Source organism: Canis lupus, chromosome 7, assembly GCF_011100685.1.
Source record: "Canis lupus familiaris isolate Mischka breed German Shepherd chromosome 7, alternate assembly UU_Cfam_GSD_1.0, whole genome shotgun sequence".
Lineage (NCBI taxonomy): Eukaryota > Metazoa > Chordata > Mammalia > Carnivora > Canidae > Canis > Canis lupus.
In genome coordinates, this window is record NC_049228.1 from 1,268,424 (window position 1) to 1,283,049 (window position 14,626).

At 49.9% G+C, this 14,626-nt stretch overlaps 1 protein-coding gene across 5 annotated transcripts in view; it reads right to left on the reverse strand.

Moving 5' to 3' along the window:
• Nucleotides 1-14,626, reverse strand: part of NAV1 (neuron navigator 1) — a 242,939-nt gene that overhangs the window by 6,921 nt on the left and 221,392 nt on the right. For 4 of the 5 annotated variants that reach the window (XM_038541901.1, XM_038541905.1, XM_038541904.1 and 1 more), the window contains 14 exons: nt 13,344-13,465; nt 12,552-12,560; nt 9,654-9,850; nt 9,227-9,419; nt 8,966-9,134; nt 8,561-8,658; nt 8,296-8,391; nt 7,917-8,076; nt 7,241-7,476; nt 6,059-6,213; nt 5,853-5,924; nt 5,182-5,378; nt 4,547-4,665; nt 2,104-2,301 (listed from right to left, as the gene is read on the reverse strand). In XM_038541901.1, the coding sequence (XP_038397829.1) occupies nt 2,104-2,301; nt 4,547-4,665; nt 5,182-5,378; nt 5,853-5,924; nt 6,059-6,213; nt 7,241-7,476; nt 7,917-8,076; nt 8,296-8,391; nt 8,561-8,658; nt 8,966-9,134; nt 9,227-9,419; nt 9,654-9,850; nt 12,552-12,560; nt 13,344-13,465 (2,021 nt within the window). The remainder of the gene's footprint in view (nt 1-2,103; nt 2,302-4,546; nt 4,666-5,181; nt 5,379-5,852; nt 5,925-6,058; nt 6,214-7,240; nt 7,477-7,916; nt 8,077-8,295; nt 8,392-8,560; nt 8,659-8,965; nt 9,135-9,226; nt 9,420-9,653; nt 9,851-12,551; nt 12,561-13,343; nt 13,466-14,626) is intronic. The other variant, XM_038541902.1, reaches the window with a different exon arrangement.

Genomic DNA, 14,626 nt, shown 5'->3' on the forward strand with positions numbered 1-14,626 from the left:
TCGGGACTCAGGGTCCTGCCCACAGACGGGAAACCTAAAGCCACGTGGATCGTCGGTCTGACCCCTGGTTTGTAAGTGATTCAGGGCCCAGAGAGTTGGCAGGTGGCAATGGTTATCTCAACCCTGTCTGTAAGCATGTGGTGTGATGCTCGGCAGGGTCTCGGCGATGGGAGGCGCCGTGCTATGTTGCAGGAGGGACGCCCACACAACAAGACGGCCTCTGCATCCTGGCTAGTGCTGGGCGGGAGGTGAGAACTGGCCATAAGAACGTCTGTGTCCATCAACCTTCCAAATAGATCGTAACCGAACAGACTCCGTGTTATCATGAGCCAGTCCTGCACACCGCTCCCCACCCCCGCCCCCACGCCCCGCCGGAACAGCCTAGTGCTTCAGGTCACCTCTAAACTCTTCAGTGTATCCACCTCCTTCCTTCTTCTCTTTACCTCTCACACTCCCTTGCTTCTTCAAGACTATGAGCCCCCATTTCAGCTAAGGACCCCTGGCTGGTTCTCCCCTGAATCTGCTCTTCACCCTTCTATTTACAGATTTACATGATTATTAACAGTCATCCAGTGTAACGGCTTTTTTTTTTTTACTACAGGTAACACCTGTTTTTAACAAAGTCAAAATTTAAATTAAAATGTATTATGACTAAAATGGAAGAATTTTTCTTTTTTAAAAAAATATATTTAGGTTAAAATAAAATCTTTTTTTAAAAAAACAAAAATAGGGCAGTCCTGGTGGCCTAGTGGTTTAGTGCCGCCTTCAGCCCAGGGTGATCCTGGAGTCCCGGGATCAAGTCCCACATCCGGCTCCCTGTATGGAGCCTGCTTCTCCCTCTGCCTGTGTCTCTGCCTCTCTCTCTGAGTATCTGTCATGAATAAATAAATAATAAAATAAAATAATTAAAAAATATATATATTTATGTGTGTGTGAGAGAGCACAAACAGCAGGGAGTGGGAGAGAGAGAAGCACGATCCCCGGCTGAGCGGGGAGCCCAATGCGGGGCTCAATCCCAGCACCCAGGGATCATGACCTGCGCCGAAGGCAGATGCTTAACTGACTGAGCCCCCCAGGCACCCCTAAAATGGAAGAATTTCTTACTTGTGAGGTAAAACTGCAAGGTCACAGGAATTGTGCACATTAAATTTTAAGACAAACTGCCAAATTATCTTCCAAAATGGCTTTGCTAACGAACACTCCCACCAACTGAGTAAGAAGTCTGTGCTCCCCTATGCACTATTTTTGGCGAGGTGAACGGGTTCTCCCCCTGGTCTGCTGTTGCATCTCTACAGTTATTGGAGGAGTTAAGGATCTTTTAATTTGTATTGGCTTTTTGCACTTCTCTAGTCAAATGCCCTCTCATATCCTTTGTCCATCCAATTGGGAATTTTATGGGAAGTTTTATATTTTTTAGGTACCAATCCTCTTTTGGTTATAAGCCTTGCAAATATTTGCCCCTAGCTGGTCACTTGCCCACTTTTCAGAGGGGTTCATGAAATCCACCGAACCGAGGCAGTCCTCAGTCCTAATATCCTCAGGATAATACCAGAGTAGACGGAGAGATAGAGACAGAGTGTACACGTGTCCCACTGCTCTCTTTTTTGGTTAACAGTCCTACCTGGGGTCTGCCTGAGACTCAGGCCTTTACTAGAATACATCTTGCTCACGTGCATTATCATTTAGCTTAAGCTAGGTTGCAGGCATATGATCTTCATAACCCAGGATTCTGACCATTGACCTCCTCACTGACCTCATCCTCATCCTAGCCTTGCTGATACCCTTCAGCCTCCATCAGGGTACACATGAAAAGTTCGATTTCAGGGACTCCTGGGTGGCTCAGTCAGTTGAGCATCTGACTCTTTTTTTTTTTTTTTTTTTTTTTTTTGAGCATCTGACTCTTGATTTCAGTTTAGGTTAGTCTGGTCATGCATTGTGGGATCGAGCTCTGCATCTGGCTCTGTGCAGTGTGGAGTCTACTCATCCCTCTCCCTCTGCTCCTCCCCCAGCTCACGCATGTGCTCTCTCAAATAAAGAAATCTTAAAAATAAAAGTTGAGTTCTGTAATACTCTTCTTTTCATCTTAGAATGGCTTCTACTCACCAGAGGGTCTGAGTCCAGAGAACTTGGGGTGCTGTCTTTCACTGTCCTATCCTCGGGAGGTGAGGCAATGCTATGAGGGCCCACAGTGGGTGGGGGCAGGTGGTACAGCTTCGATTGGTCTTGTTGGGCTGATGGCCAGGGAAGAGTGTCCCGGACCCACTCCACTGGGTCCTCCCAAGCGGCTTTCTGTCCATGGACCTGGATAGAAGGAGAAATGTGGTTACTGGCAGAGGGATCCACAGATAGGGGCTTGCTCATGCAGTCTCCTGATGGCCAAATGCGTTTCCTCAAATGGAAAGCCTTGAGACTCTGATCCCCATGAGCTGAGACTCAACTCCTTTGAGTTTCCCAACAAAGGAAATAAGTTGGTGTAAACAGGTACAAGTGTTCTGGAGGCTAATTTGGCAGACTGTGCTAAAAACTTAATATGTACATGGGGGTGCCTGGAGAGCTCAGTCGTTTAAGTGTCTGACTCTTAATTTTGGCTCCAGTCATGATCTCAGGGATGTGAGATCAAGTCCTGAGTCAGACTCTGCACTGGGCGTGGAGCATACTTAAGATTCTCTCTCTCCCTTCCCCTGTTTCTAAAAACAAAACTAAAACCAAAACAGGGGATCCCTGGGTGGCTCAGCGGTTTGGCGCCTGCCTTTGGCCCAGGGCGCGATCCTGGAGTCCCGGGATCGAGTCCCACATCGGGCTCCCGGCATGGGGCCCGCTTCTCCCTCCTCCTGTGTCTCTGCCTCTCTCTCAATCTCTGTGTCTATCATGAATAAATAAATAAATAAATAAATCTTTAAAAAAAAAAAAACAAAAAACCAAAAAAAAACAAAAAAAACCAAAACAAAACCCACTTAATATGTACCCATCTTATGACCCCATAATTTTAGTAGGGAATTCTTCCACCTTAGTAATCATGTCCTTTTTTATTTTTTATTTTTTATTTTAAGATTTTATTTATTTATACATGAGAGACACAGAGAGATGCAGAGAGAGAGGCAGAGACACAGGCAGAGAGAGAAGCAGGCTCCATGCAGGGGGCCTGATGTGGGACTCGATCCCGGGTCTCCAGGATCATGCCCTGGGCCAAAGGCAGCGCTAAACTGCTGAGCCATCCGGGATGCCCTCATATCCTTTTTTTAAAACTTTTTTCTTTTTAAGTAGGCTCTGTGCCCAATGTGGGACTTGAACTCATGTCCCTGAGGTCAAAAGTTACACGTTCTACTGACTGAGCCAGGCCAGGCACCCCAGTAATCGTGTCTTAAAAAAAAAAAATTTGACCTTATTGAAAACAGATGTTATCTGTATAAAAACACTTTGAAATCGGAAAACTGTTAACGCAAAATTTGGGGTGCCTGGATGGCTCAGCTGGTTAGGCCTCTGACTTCAACTCAAGTCATGATCTCAGGGTACTGGGGTCGGGCCCCACACTGGGCTCTCCACTCAGCAGAAAGACTACTTGTTCTTCTGTCCCTTGTGCACTCATTCTCTCTCTCAAATAAGTAAATAAATAAATAAAAATAATAATAATGCAAAATTAAACGAAATAATGATTTCTGGCATCAGTCTGATAGATAGTGTCTCTAGAAATTTACCACATTATCAGGGGATATCTATTGCAATAATAAATTACTTTTATGGAAAGTACATGGCTAATAGGGTCTAGACACTGCACTGTAGTTCACTAGTGCTGGAATGGATGCTAGTGATCATTATGCCCTAATCCACAGGTTAAAAAAACAAACAGACCTGGGGAGGGAGGCTTTAATAAAATGACATCTTCCTTTTGCATAAAGTTCTTCTCACTTCTAAAAATCTTTTCACGTATTTCATGTCTTTAAAATAACCCAGTGATTTAGGCAGAGCAGACTTTATTATCTCCTTTCTCACACAGAAGGATGTTAAAACGGGTTACGTAACTCAGCCAAAGTAACATTTTTGTTAGTAGTAAGCTAAGGTTATAATAGGGTTTTACTTAATTCTAAGCTCAATGATTTCTCTATTAGCTCTGATCCTTTTTTTTTTAAGATTGAATTTATTTATTCATGAGAGACATATATAGAGGGGAAGACATAAGCAGAGGGAGAAGCAGGCTCCCTGTGGGGAGCCCGATGGGGGACTCGATCCCAGGACCCTGGGGTCACGCCCTGAGCCCAAGGCAGACACTCAACCACTGAGCCACCCAGGGGCCCGAGCTCTGATCCTTAAGAGAGGTCTGTGTTTGGCATAGAGCCGAAAGGCCCAGGACTAGACACAGATCCTCCAGAGACTGGTCCTGTAGCCATTTGCTGAATGGTGGATGGACGCCGTGCCCTACTCTACGTATTAGCAAGAGAAGCTAACAAGTCTCAGTAGCCTCATGTCTAACATTGAAGAGATGTTTCTGCCTTGTTGGGAGGGGCAGCCTGACCTTGGGGACTGAGCAGAATCAGAGGGTGGGGCTCACCTTGATCCCATCCTTCGCTCCTTCCTGTAGGTAGGGGATGATAGAATTGTTCCACAGGTCGATGAACCAGGTCCGGAAGTCCTCAATGCCAATGGGACAGGAAAGAAAGAAGCAAGGGCCTAGGGAAAAGGATGAGGCCATTAAGATGGTTGAGCACCCAGCTCTCCGCAGTCCTCTGTCTCTTTCACTCCCTAATACGAGGCAGAGGGGTCCCATGACCGGAGGAGGAGTCAAGTGCCCGCCGGGAGATTATTGTCAAGACCACTGGGAGTGGTCGCCCTGCTGGCATGCTCATGAACGGTGCTTCTTCACAAGGTGCAGGTGGGGGGAGGGAGCGAGGGCAAGTTTTCCAATTCCCTCCTAAACACTTTCCTATCTTTTCCCCATTCGCTGTGGGGAAACATGAGGGAGTGGGCTTCACTTTCTGATGATCGAAGTGATTTACCCAAACCACGGTGCTAACTTCTAGGGAAACGCTTGGTAAGTAATTAAGTGGTCCTGGGTCTGAAGCCACGAGGCTTGCCACTCCTTTACATGCTGAAGATTCCAGAAAGAAATGGAAACTTCCCACTGGGTGGCAAAGCAGGAAAGGGAAGCCACCTTCCGACCCCAAGGGGGAAGCTGAAGCCCAGTACCGATGAGGAAGTCTGAGGTGCTGTGCTTCTCGAGGAAGGTGTGGAGGTGGTACCACAGCTTGGGCACCCAGTCGAGCACCCGAAGCAGCTCTTCCTTGTTGGCGTTGATGTCGCTGTCTGACTCTACCAGCTTCCTCCTCAGGTAACGAACCAGGAAGCCATTGGCCGGCTCCACATTGTTGGAGAAGGTCAGCATCCTGCAGCCAGTGATGGGAGAAGGGTCAGGGCGGCCACGCGGACGTTGCTGCCGTTCATCCCCTGCCCGTCTGTCCCTCCCGCCTGCTTCCCACTAGTGGCCACTGGGTTTCTTTTCAAGTAATAGCAGAGTGAACTGAACCAGGGCAGTAGCTGATTCCCAAATCAGTGCCCCTCTTCAGAAAACACCTGACCTCACCGACCAGATGAGGGGGTGTGCGAACAGAAAACCCAAATCACAGCATCCCAGCCCCAGCTCTCTAAGTATGGTAGTTCTTTTCTCTTCTCAAGGGTTCTCTTCCACCCCGTAACCGACACGGCAAACGGCCCTACTCTCTCTTCCCAGCCCAGAGGCCCTGCCTAGTTCTCCTTCCTTGTGCTACCTACTGCCCCTCCAGCCAGATCCTGGGGTTTAACCAGCTTCTCTTAGAATCTTAGGTAGGGTTGAGAGGTTTATCCAGGGTCACAGCTCTTACCTGAAGCTCAAGTGTAAGCCATGATTAGGTGTCATTTTTACAGGCTGATTGGTGGTACCTATGATATAAGGACTGTGGGAAGAAGGAGGAAAAATGTTTACTTAGATTTGCCTTAACCCTTGCTTTCCACTAAAAAGCAAGGGTTTCCACTAGGAGAGCCTCCACTGGGCTCTCCTTCATCCCACTGTGGTGGGTTTGGGCCTTACCATTTGTGGTACTTGCAGGTCAGAGCCCCATTGACCAGCTCACTGATGGACCCTGCTTCACTTAGGTCATCCAACAGGATCACCAGGGGGACATCCCCAATTCCTGTCTCCCGGTCTATCTGGTTGGCCAGGTTGGAGAGATACAGTTGTAGATCCTGAAATGAAAGAAATAAGTGGGTCAGCACTCAGGAGACTCAGGAGTAGTGAGCACTTGGCTCTGCCTTGGGAGGAAGGGTTTTGGAGAAGCTCTGCTAGTTCTGGATTTCCCTGAAGACTTTGGTTCCTGTTTGAACATTCAATTGTAAACCCAGACTACCGTGGACTGATAGACAGTGGTCCCAAAGGCTCTAAGACAACCGTCTTGTTTTTTATGTTTATTTTAACATTTTTAAAAAAGATTTTATTTATTTGTTTGATAGAGAGCGAGAGAGAGCAGAAGCAGGGGGAGCAGTAGGCAGAGGGAGAAGGAGAAGCAGGCTTCCTGCTGTGGGGCCGACCCCAGGACTCTGGGATCAAGACCTGAACCAAAGGCAGATGCCTAACTGACTGAGTCACCCAGGTGCTCCTCTAAGACAACGGTCTTAAGAAGCAGCTCCTGAATCCCCGAAGAGGAGGGATCATAATTTATTTCCTAAAGGGATTTTCACGGGGCGGGTACCCTGAGCCACTCCAATGGATATGCCTCCTCCTGCTGGGGTGAGCCAAGGTTTGAAGCCACTCCAGGGTGTTGGGGTGTGCTCCAGACATCCAGATTTGGCAGGGGATGGCACAAGGCATAAGATGTAATTCTGAGTTCTCCCCAGGAAGCCCAAAGTCAGAGTAATACTGAAAAGAACAGTAGAGAGAGAAGGAAGCAAAAGGAAGGACGGGATTTTGGGGTTGGTGAGGTGGAAATGGGGATGCAGTTTAGTCAATGGTCAGTGAAAGGAAAAGCATAGAACAGAGGCAAGGGGAAGTGCGGAGGAAGAAGGGGAGGGAAAAGTCTGGAGAGAAACTGGGGGCAGAGGATGCACTAGAAAAGGAGAATGTGATGGCATGCAGGGGGAGGAGGCGAGAACAGTGGAGGGGAAGATTCAGGCGGAGGAGAGGAGAGGCAACAGAAGGGGCAGGAAGGGGCCCGGGGGAGGCCTCCAGGAGGCTGAGGCCCGAGCAAAGGCTGGTGGGGTGTCACGAGGCAGCCACCTTGCAAGACTGCTGGTGCATGTTGAAGGTGCTGACGATGCCCTCGGTGACCTCGCGGCCGGAGCGCTCCACCAGGTACTCGGCCAGCCGGTTGGTCAGGTAGGTCTTCCCGGTGCCGCTGGGGCCCGAGAGGACGAGGCGCCGGTGCTTGAGCAGGAGGCTTATGTAGTGCTGCATCATCGGCTTGGGGACCAGGGTCTCGAACACCAGGCTGTCGACGCACTTCTCCTTCAGACCTGAACCCCCAGCCCCAGAGAGCATGAGCATGACCAGGGCCCTGAGGATGGCGAGGGCCCCCCAAAGGGCGTATCTTTCTTCACCTAGGACCCCGCCGAAGGAACTCAGAGCCCCCTGCCCCGGGGTCCCATGGGAATCTCCTAATTCCGAGTGTCGAAAACATAGATCTTATTTTTAGGGACATGTTCTGAGTTATGGGTGTGTGGGTGGAGTGAGAAACCCAGGCTTTCTAGAAATTTCCCTGGGCATGAAAATGGCCCTGTGAACAAAAGTTAGGACTGGATCCCACTCATCTTTTTATATCTCATGTTACTTAAGTACAGTGACCTGGCACACATAGCTTCTTAGTAAAGTCCTCGTTGAATAAACGCGTGACGCATTATCTGATGTTCCCCTCCTCTCACCCCGTATCGCTGCACCCAAAAAGACAAAGACTGACCTTTGAGGGAGACTGATATGTTGTTGACGCCTCGGCGGCAGGGAGGCATCTCCGGGGGCTCCGCATCTAACACTCGCTTCACGTGGCTGATGCTGTAGCCGTGGATGGACTCGGTGCTCAGTCCCAGGGTGGAGGCTGGGTCCATCTTGGAAATGTAGTCCTAACAGAAGAGAAAAGGAGAAAAAGAAAAAAAAAGAGAGGATCACCAAGATGATGCAAAGCCAGAAGTACCAGCCACAGATTTCAGAGGAAAGAGGAGTAGATAGATGGAGGGAGCGAAGAACCTATGTTTTTCCCAGTTAGCATTTCCCCAGGAAGCATCCCGGTGGGATATCCCAGGAGAAGATGAACCACCTTTAGAGGACACGCATCACTTTACCTTGAACACTTGGAAAACAGCTTCATCCAGCATCTTCCAGTCAACTTTTCCACTGACCTTGCTACAACCGAGGAAGAATTCCTGCTGCTTCAAGTCCTAGATAGCCAAGGGAGAAGTGTGTGAGCCTCAGTGCCGTCACTCCAAGAAAGGAGGGGTGCTCCTAAAAGGCCTTGGAAGTGGGGTGCTCCGGTTTGGGGGATACACAGAGCCCAGATGTTCTTGGATAAAAATAATAGTGTCACCAGGCCTCCCCGAAGAGCCTTACCCCTTTGATGATGTGCTGGGGGGGCATCCGCACCACCACCCGAAGGGTCACTTCCTCCTTTGGACCACAGGTGCTGATGCCATCCATGGGTGACAGGTCTGTCGGCAGCGAAAACAACTATTGGCTCTAGGGGCACCCACAGGCCTTCCTAAACCTTCCGGTCATCAGCCCTTCCAAAGAACCATTTACTACCAAGAGGAAACAGAAGCTCCAAAACTGAAAAGCAATTAAGGTTGCAGGACCAGAACAACTCTCCAGGTCTCGCGACACCGGGGTCGCCTCGGTTGAGGCACGTTAACCTCTGTGACCCGAGAGCGGTGCTACCGGAGCGAGTGGAACGCTGTGCCAGTGAGCCAGACCCTTTTCTTCTCGCCACCCGGAAAGGTTCTTCTCCCAAACAGGTACCTGTGTCGGTGAGGCTGGGGCTGGAGGAATGGGTGAGCGCAAGGCCCAGGGAGCGGCGAGGGGATGCTAGAGCCGACGATCCGGGGACCTGCCCTGGAGTGGAGCCTGACGAGGGGCCCGGGGCTACCTTCAGCCTGTCATTCTCCGCCTTCAGCAGGTCCACCTCCAGCTGCGGGAGAGCAGACAGGGCGGGGCCGCAGAGTTGGGACGGGCCCCAAGGCCCCCCGCTGCCCTTTCCTCCGCTCCCGCCAGGCTACGCACCTGCATGTTGTGCATGGTCTCCCGAAGCTGGTCCAGCTGGTGGGCTGAGTTGAGGGCTTCTAAGCGGATGTCTGTGAGCTTCATCTCTTTCTCCCACAGCTCGGAACGCAGTTCTGATACCTCCTTCTTCTCGGGTTCCTCTTCCTCATTGCCGTGGAACAGTCTGGTGTGGGGCACTGGGTGAGCAGGGCCCCTGGAAGAAAGCAAGAATGAGGCCGGGCCACGCGGGGCAGCTCCAGGGTTACGAGGGGACTCTGAGACCCGTGGTTGGTGGGCTCAGAGGTCATCAGGAGTGCGAGGGGAGGCCCACGCCGGCCTCACACACCCTGGGAGAGGCCTGCAGTGCGGTGTCATTTGTCCAGGGGCGAACCTCTGGCCAGCAGTGCGTACCAGTCCCCGGGCTGGGTGGCGGGCAGACAGCACTTACTCGGTGACATCAATGCCCACAGAGGAGGAGTTGGAGGACTTGATGGAGGGCGAGGCGGTCTCCGTGGAGCCGTGCTGTAGTTTGGGGGATGACGGGGCGGAGGAGTCGGGTGTGGCAATCTCCTCGATGTCGGAGTACGAAGAAGCTGACTTGGGTCCCTTTTTTATGCTGAAGGCTTTGTTGAAGGAACTTCGCAGCTGGAAAAAAGCAGATCCAGGTAGAGAGACATCAGGGCTCCACTCTGGAGACTGGGGAGGACTGCTTTGGGATTTCTGAGACAGAGAGGTGTACAGGCAGGGTGTCTGCTGGCTGTAATTAAGCCTCCCTCTTAAGGCGTCACTTGATTCATGGATGTGGACAGAAGAGTTGCCTAGAAATCAGGGCTGAGAGAAGTGAACTGTTCTGGCTTGCTGTTGTAGGCTCTGGGAACTCCTAGGGTCTGCTCTCTCCTGTGGGGGAATATGCCCCTGAGGGGAACGCACAGAAGCCCCCGAGGTCACATGGTGGCCAATCTCTCAATGATCCAACCCACCTTCTCCAGCAGACCAATTACTGCTCAGTCTAGAGCCTCACTCACTTTGGGTCTAGGATCCACCGCGCCATGACTCATCAGATCAGAATCCATTTACCTATCTACCTATTCACCAGAAACTGGCAGTACGATTCTGTGGAAATCGATTATAGGGAGTAGCATCAACTTTCTTTTAGTGTCTCTTGGGCCCAGCACATCCCAGAATGGTTAAAACAATCAGATACAAGTGCTTTCTGCTATCTATTCCCACTCAAGTGTCCTAGAGTAAGGAATGTTTCCTAGCATTTCCTCAGAATACTTGGGATACCATAATCCGACCACAGCTTGTTTGACCTTAGGTGTTGATGAGCTTGGGGGTTTAGGGCAGTGAGCTAGAGATGCGAACCAGGGCCTGTCCCACCCGTTCACATGCATCCATATAGCATGCACACACACACAGGGTCACAGATATGGAATGGCAGCAAGAGACAGAGAGTAAAGGAGGGGTCGAAGGCTGTAGGGGACAAAAGCAAACCAGATCTCTGGGACAGTGAGACAAAAGAAAGGAAAATTTGAGGATACTCTTTCAAAATGTCTCTTCTATAACACAGGAAGGCTGTTAGGTGAAGGAGCAGAGCTGAGGGCGTGTTGGGGTGTCTACTATGTAGGACGTAAAGGAGGCCCAATCTGGCTGTGATGGGGATATGAGAGAGAGAGCATGTGTGCAGGTAGCTAGAGTATGCGTGCAGGGGAGAGGTTACTGCAGAGGAGTCAAGGCTTGAGAATCCCATAGAGCTCGGTTCTCTGTAGAGACAAGGAACCCAGGGTGGAAAGTGGACTTGCTTGAGATTGTGGAATTGAAGGAAGGCCTGGGGCTGGAACTCAGCCTTCCTCATTTTCAACCCAATGGTCTCTACATTGCTGCCTCATGGGAAGCTGTGTGTATATGACAGAGACACAGAAAGGGAGTGAGTGTGTGTATGTGAGCGCGTGTGCATGAGTGTGTGTGTGCACGGAAAGAGATCTTGTGACCACAATCGGCCTGAAGCACATGTCCTGTAAGATCACAAAGACCCTGAGAGAGAGACAGGACTGTTCTCTGTGTCATTCGGGGTTCCCACAGCACAACCGCTGGCAGATGATCCCTGGTGTTACGTGGGGAGGGATTCCCCAAGTTCATGGACCGAGCAAAACGAAACAGACTCTACTCAGGCACATCTCAGGACGTCCCTATGCGGATATGCACTGGAGGGCTTCTCAGATGGGATATGGCGTCACTGTGTGAAGGAGCACTGCCACGGACTAGCGCACAACACACTCTGGGAAATGCCAACCTGAAGAGTCAAGTTTAAGTAAGTCTCCCGGCATTTTAGGCCCTTCATATCGGCACCCCGCCCTACTCAGTGCCCTGGCTACGCTGGTTTCCTCCTTCGACCAGGCAGGTCCACGTAGAAAGCATCTCAACACGCTCTCCTATCATAGTCCCATCTCGGTTTAGCTTTTTCCTCCTCTGTGGGGTTTCCCTGCTCTTCTGTAATTAGTTTCATCCATGAGCGCCTCTAGCACTCCTTGGCGGAAGTCAGCATTTCAGCACCGCTGGATTGTTCCCAATACCATATGTACACTCTTGGTTTTTGGTTTCCCCAGCAATTCTGCAGGCCCCTGGGTGGTTCAGATTACACTCTCCACCTTTCCCCATCCTTTCTAACACCTGGCACAATATTGGGCTAGGTTAGTGGAGCTCAGATGTCTGGTTCGTAATGGAAAATATGGAAAATCTGGGTTCACTTTCTGCTTGTGAGACTATGTGAATCCCTGAAAGGTCTTTGGAAACTCCATGGATACTCAGGTTTCAGGGCTTCAGGTTTTTGGGTGGTTTCAAGTGCCCTGGACTGGATCATATCCTCTCCTATCTCTGGTTTATCTCCCTGTAGAGCTAAATCCTCAGGTGAGACCCAAACTGAACTGGCCTCTTGAAACTGCAGTCGAAATAATGTTCATCTAATGATTCTCTTCCATTTTGGGCTTCTAGGGTTTGAAGGAACAACAACAACAAAAAATTAGAAAACTTGTTTCCTGGGTAGGAGGAACTCAAATTGACTGCTTTTATAACAGGCTGATTTTGTAACAAGGGGAAGACAGGAGGGAATAGATCAGGATTTTGTTTAAATTTCCCATTTGGCCCCCAACCAGACCACTCCTCTGTCCTCATATGGGGCAGCCGTGGATGGACCATGCAGTGGAGTGAGTTAGGAACTCCGGGGTGGTTGTTACGGTTAGTTTTATGAGTGGTCGCTCTTTCTTTACGGGGAAGGAGTTGCTCTGGAAATGGGGAAGGGATGGCAAAAGGAAAGAGAAAACAAGGAGAGAGGAACTGGGTCTCTTACCTCATAGACCTGGAAAAAAATAGGGATTTGAAGTCAGCATTTTGAAGGGAAAAAAAAAGAAGCAACACTTAATCACTCATTTCACACAGCTGGGACCCATCTGTGCTATACAAAGATTTGGGGGCCAGTCCTACTGAACAGGGGACAGAGGAGCGAGAAGTCTCCATCTGGGGATCCTTTCCTTACCACAGGCAGCGGAGGAGCAAAAGGTGTTTTAGATCTGCCTACGGAATTTCAGAAAGGGCATCCAAATTCAGTCTAGGGCTACCAGGAGCCAGCTAGGGGGTTTGGAGGGGTGGGGGACTATGTCTGGGCTAGTCAACAGGAATATAGAGGTTCCTTTGGAAGTAATATGGAAAATTCCACCAATACCTCTCCAAAAAAATTGAAGAAATGACCTGCAGGAGCATCTAGAATGAATGGCTTTGTTCAGAAAATCTTCTCTCCATAGTATAGAAGGGAATGGGGGTGGAATAGGCAAAGGGCTTGATAGGAGGTTCCCTTCTGGATATTTCCTTCTGTTGCCAAACACATTTGACCTACCCAAAGGTGTGGAGAGCCCAGGGAAAGTGGGTGTGGATACAGGGTTGCAGGGACAGCCTTGGTGCAAGTGGGGCGTGAGGGGGAGAACAGGGAGTTTAGCGGACCTTGCTCTGAGCAGAAGCCTGGGGCTTCCTATCAGCCCCAAGGAACCATATCTTGGTTAATTCTGGAAGGAGCCGATCCCTATGCTGAGGTGGAGATGACCCACCATGGCTCTACATGGTTCCCACCCTCAAAACTTCGACCTACCCAGCTCTTTTTTTTCTTCTTTTTTGCATCAGCATCCTTGCTGCTGCCAATGCTGGAATGGCTGGTGATGCTGTTGAGGCTGGAGATGCTATCCGAGGAGTTCTGTCTCTTGATCCGGAGTTCTAGGGACCACGTACAAGTGGGAAGAAGACACACAGGGGAGATTTAAAGAAGACATGAGACTTATGGCAAGTGCAGCTGCAGAAGGTGTAAGAGAAGGGCACCAGTAACTCCTATGTCCACATTATTCATTTTTGGGGTCATTCTATCAACAAATATTTATTGAGTGCCAATTGTGTTTCCATAACAAAAAAAAATGCTAATGGTAAAAAATGAATGATCCCTGTTCTCAAGAAGCTTCCAGTCCAGTAGGATAAATACACAAACTAGTGAACTCAGCCTGAATAGGTGTGAGAAAGGCTTAAGGAAAGCTGTCTTTGATGGAAGACATCAACCTATCATTTTTTTAAAGTAAACTCTGCCCCCAGCATGGGGCTTGAACTCACCACCCCGAGATCCAGAGCTGGACACTCTACGAATGAGCCAGCAAGGTGCCCCTCAGCCTACCATTTTCATGATTTTCCCCGGCAATACTCTTCAGCTGCCTGGTGCTCCAAGGCCAAGTGTAACTAGCCATGTGTCCTGCATTTAACCTCAATGAGCTTTAGTTGTCTCATCTGGCAGGTAGAAAATCTTCTCCACTCCAAGGAGGTTTAGAATGGCACAAAACATGATCTACTTTTCCACCACAGGGAGGGAAAAAGTTAACCAAGGAGGAGATGGTTCAGTCTTGAGAGAACAGAAGTTCTTCAGATGGGAACACTGGAAAACCCACATAGGGCTGAAGAGAAAGCACATGCAAAGGCCCCATGCAGGGCTCTGGCTTTGCTTTGGGGAACCTCAGGCAGACTGGAAGGGAAGCAGCCCAAGGAGCACGGCGAGGGGAGAGGGTGGAGGTTAAGCTCAGGTCAGACCGGGAGAGCCCTGAATGCCTTTTAAAGGAAATCTGCCTTTGTGCCATAGGGAATGAGCAAGGGCAGCAGAGATCCTGGAGCAAAAGCAGAATATAACCAGACATATTTTTTAGAGAGGGAGCGAAAGTGAGAGGAGAGCATGCAGTGACTGGAGGGGCAGAGGGGGAGAGAGCAAATCCTCAGGCAGGTCCCCCCGGAGCATGGAGTCCAACGCAGAACTCGATCCCTGGACGCCGAGATCACGACCTGAGCCGAAATCAAGAGTTCGATGCTTAACTGACTGAGCCCCCCAGGCGCCCCAAATACAAT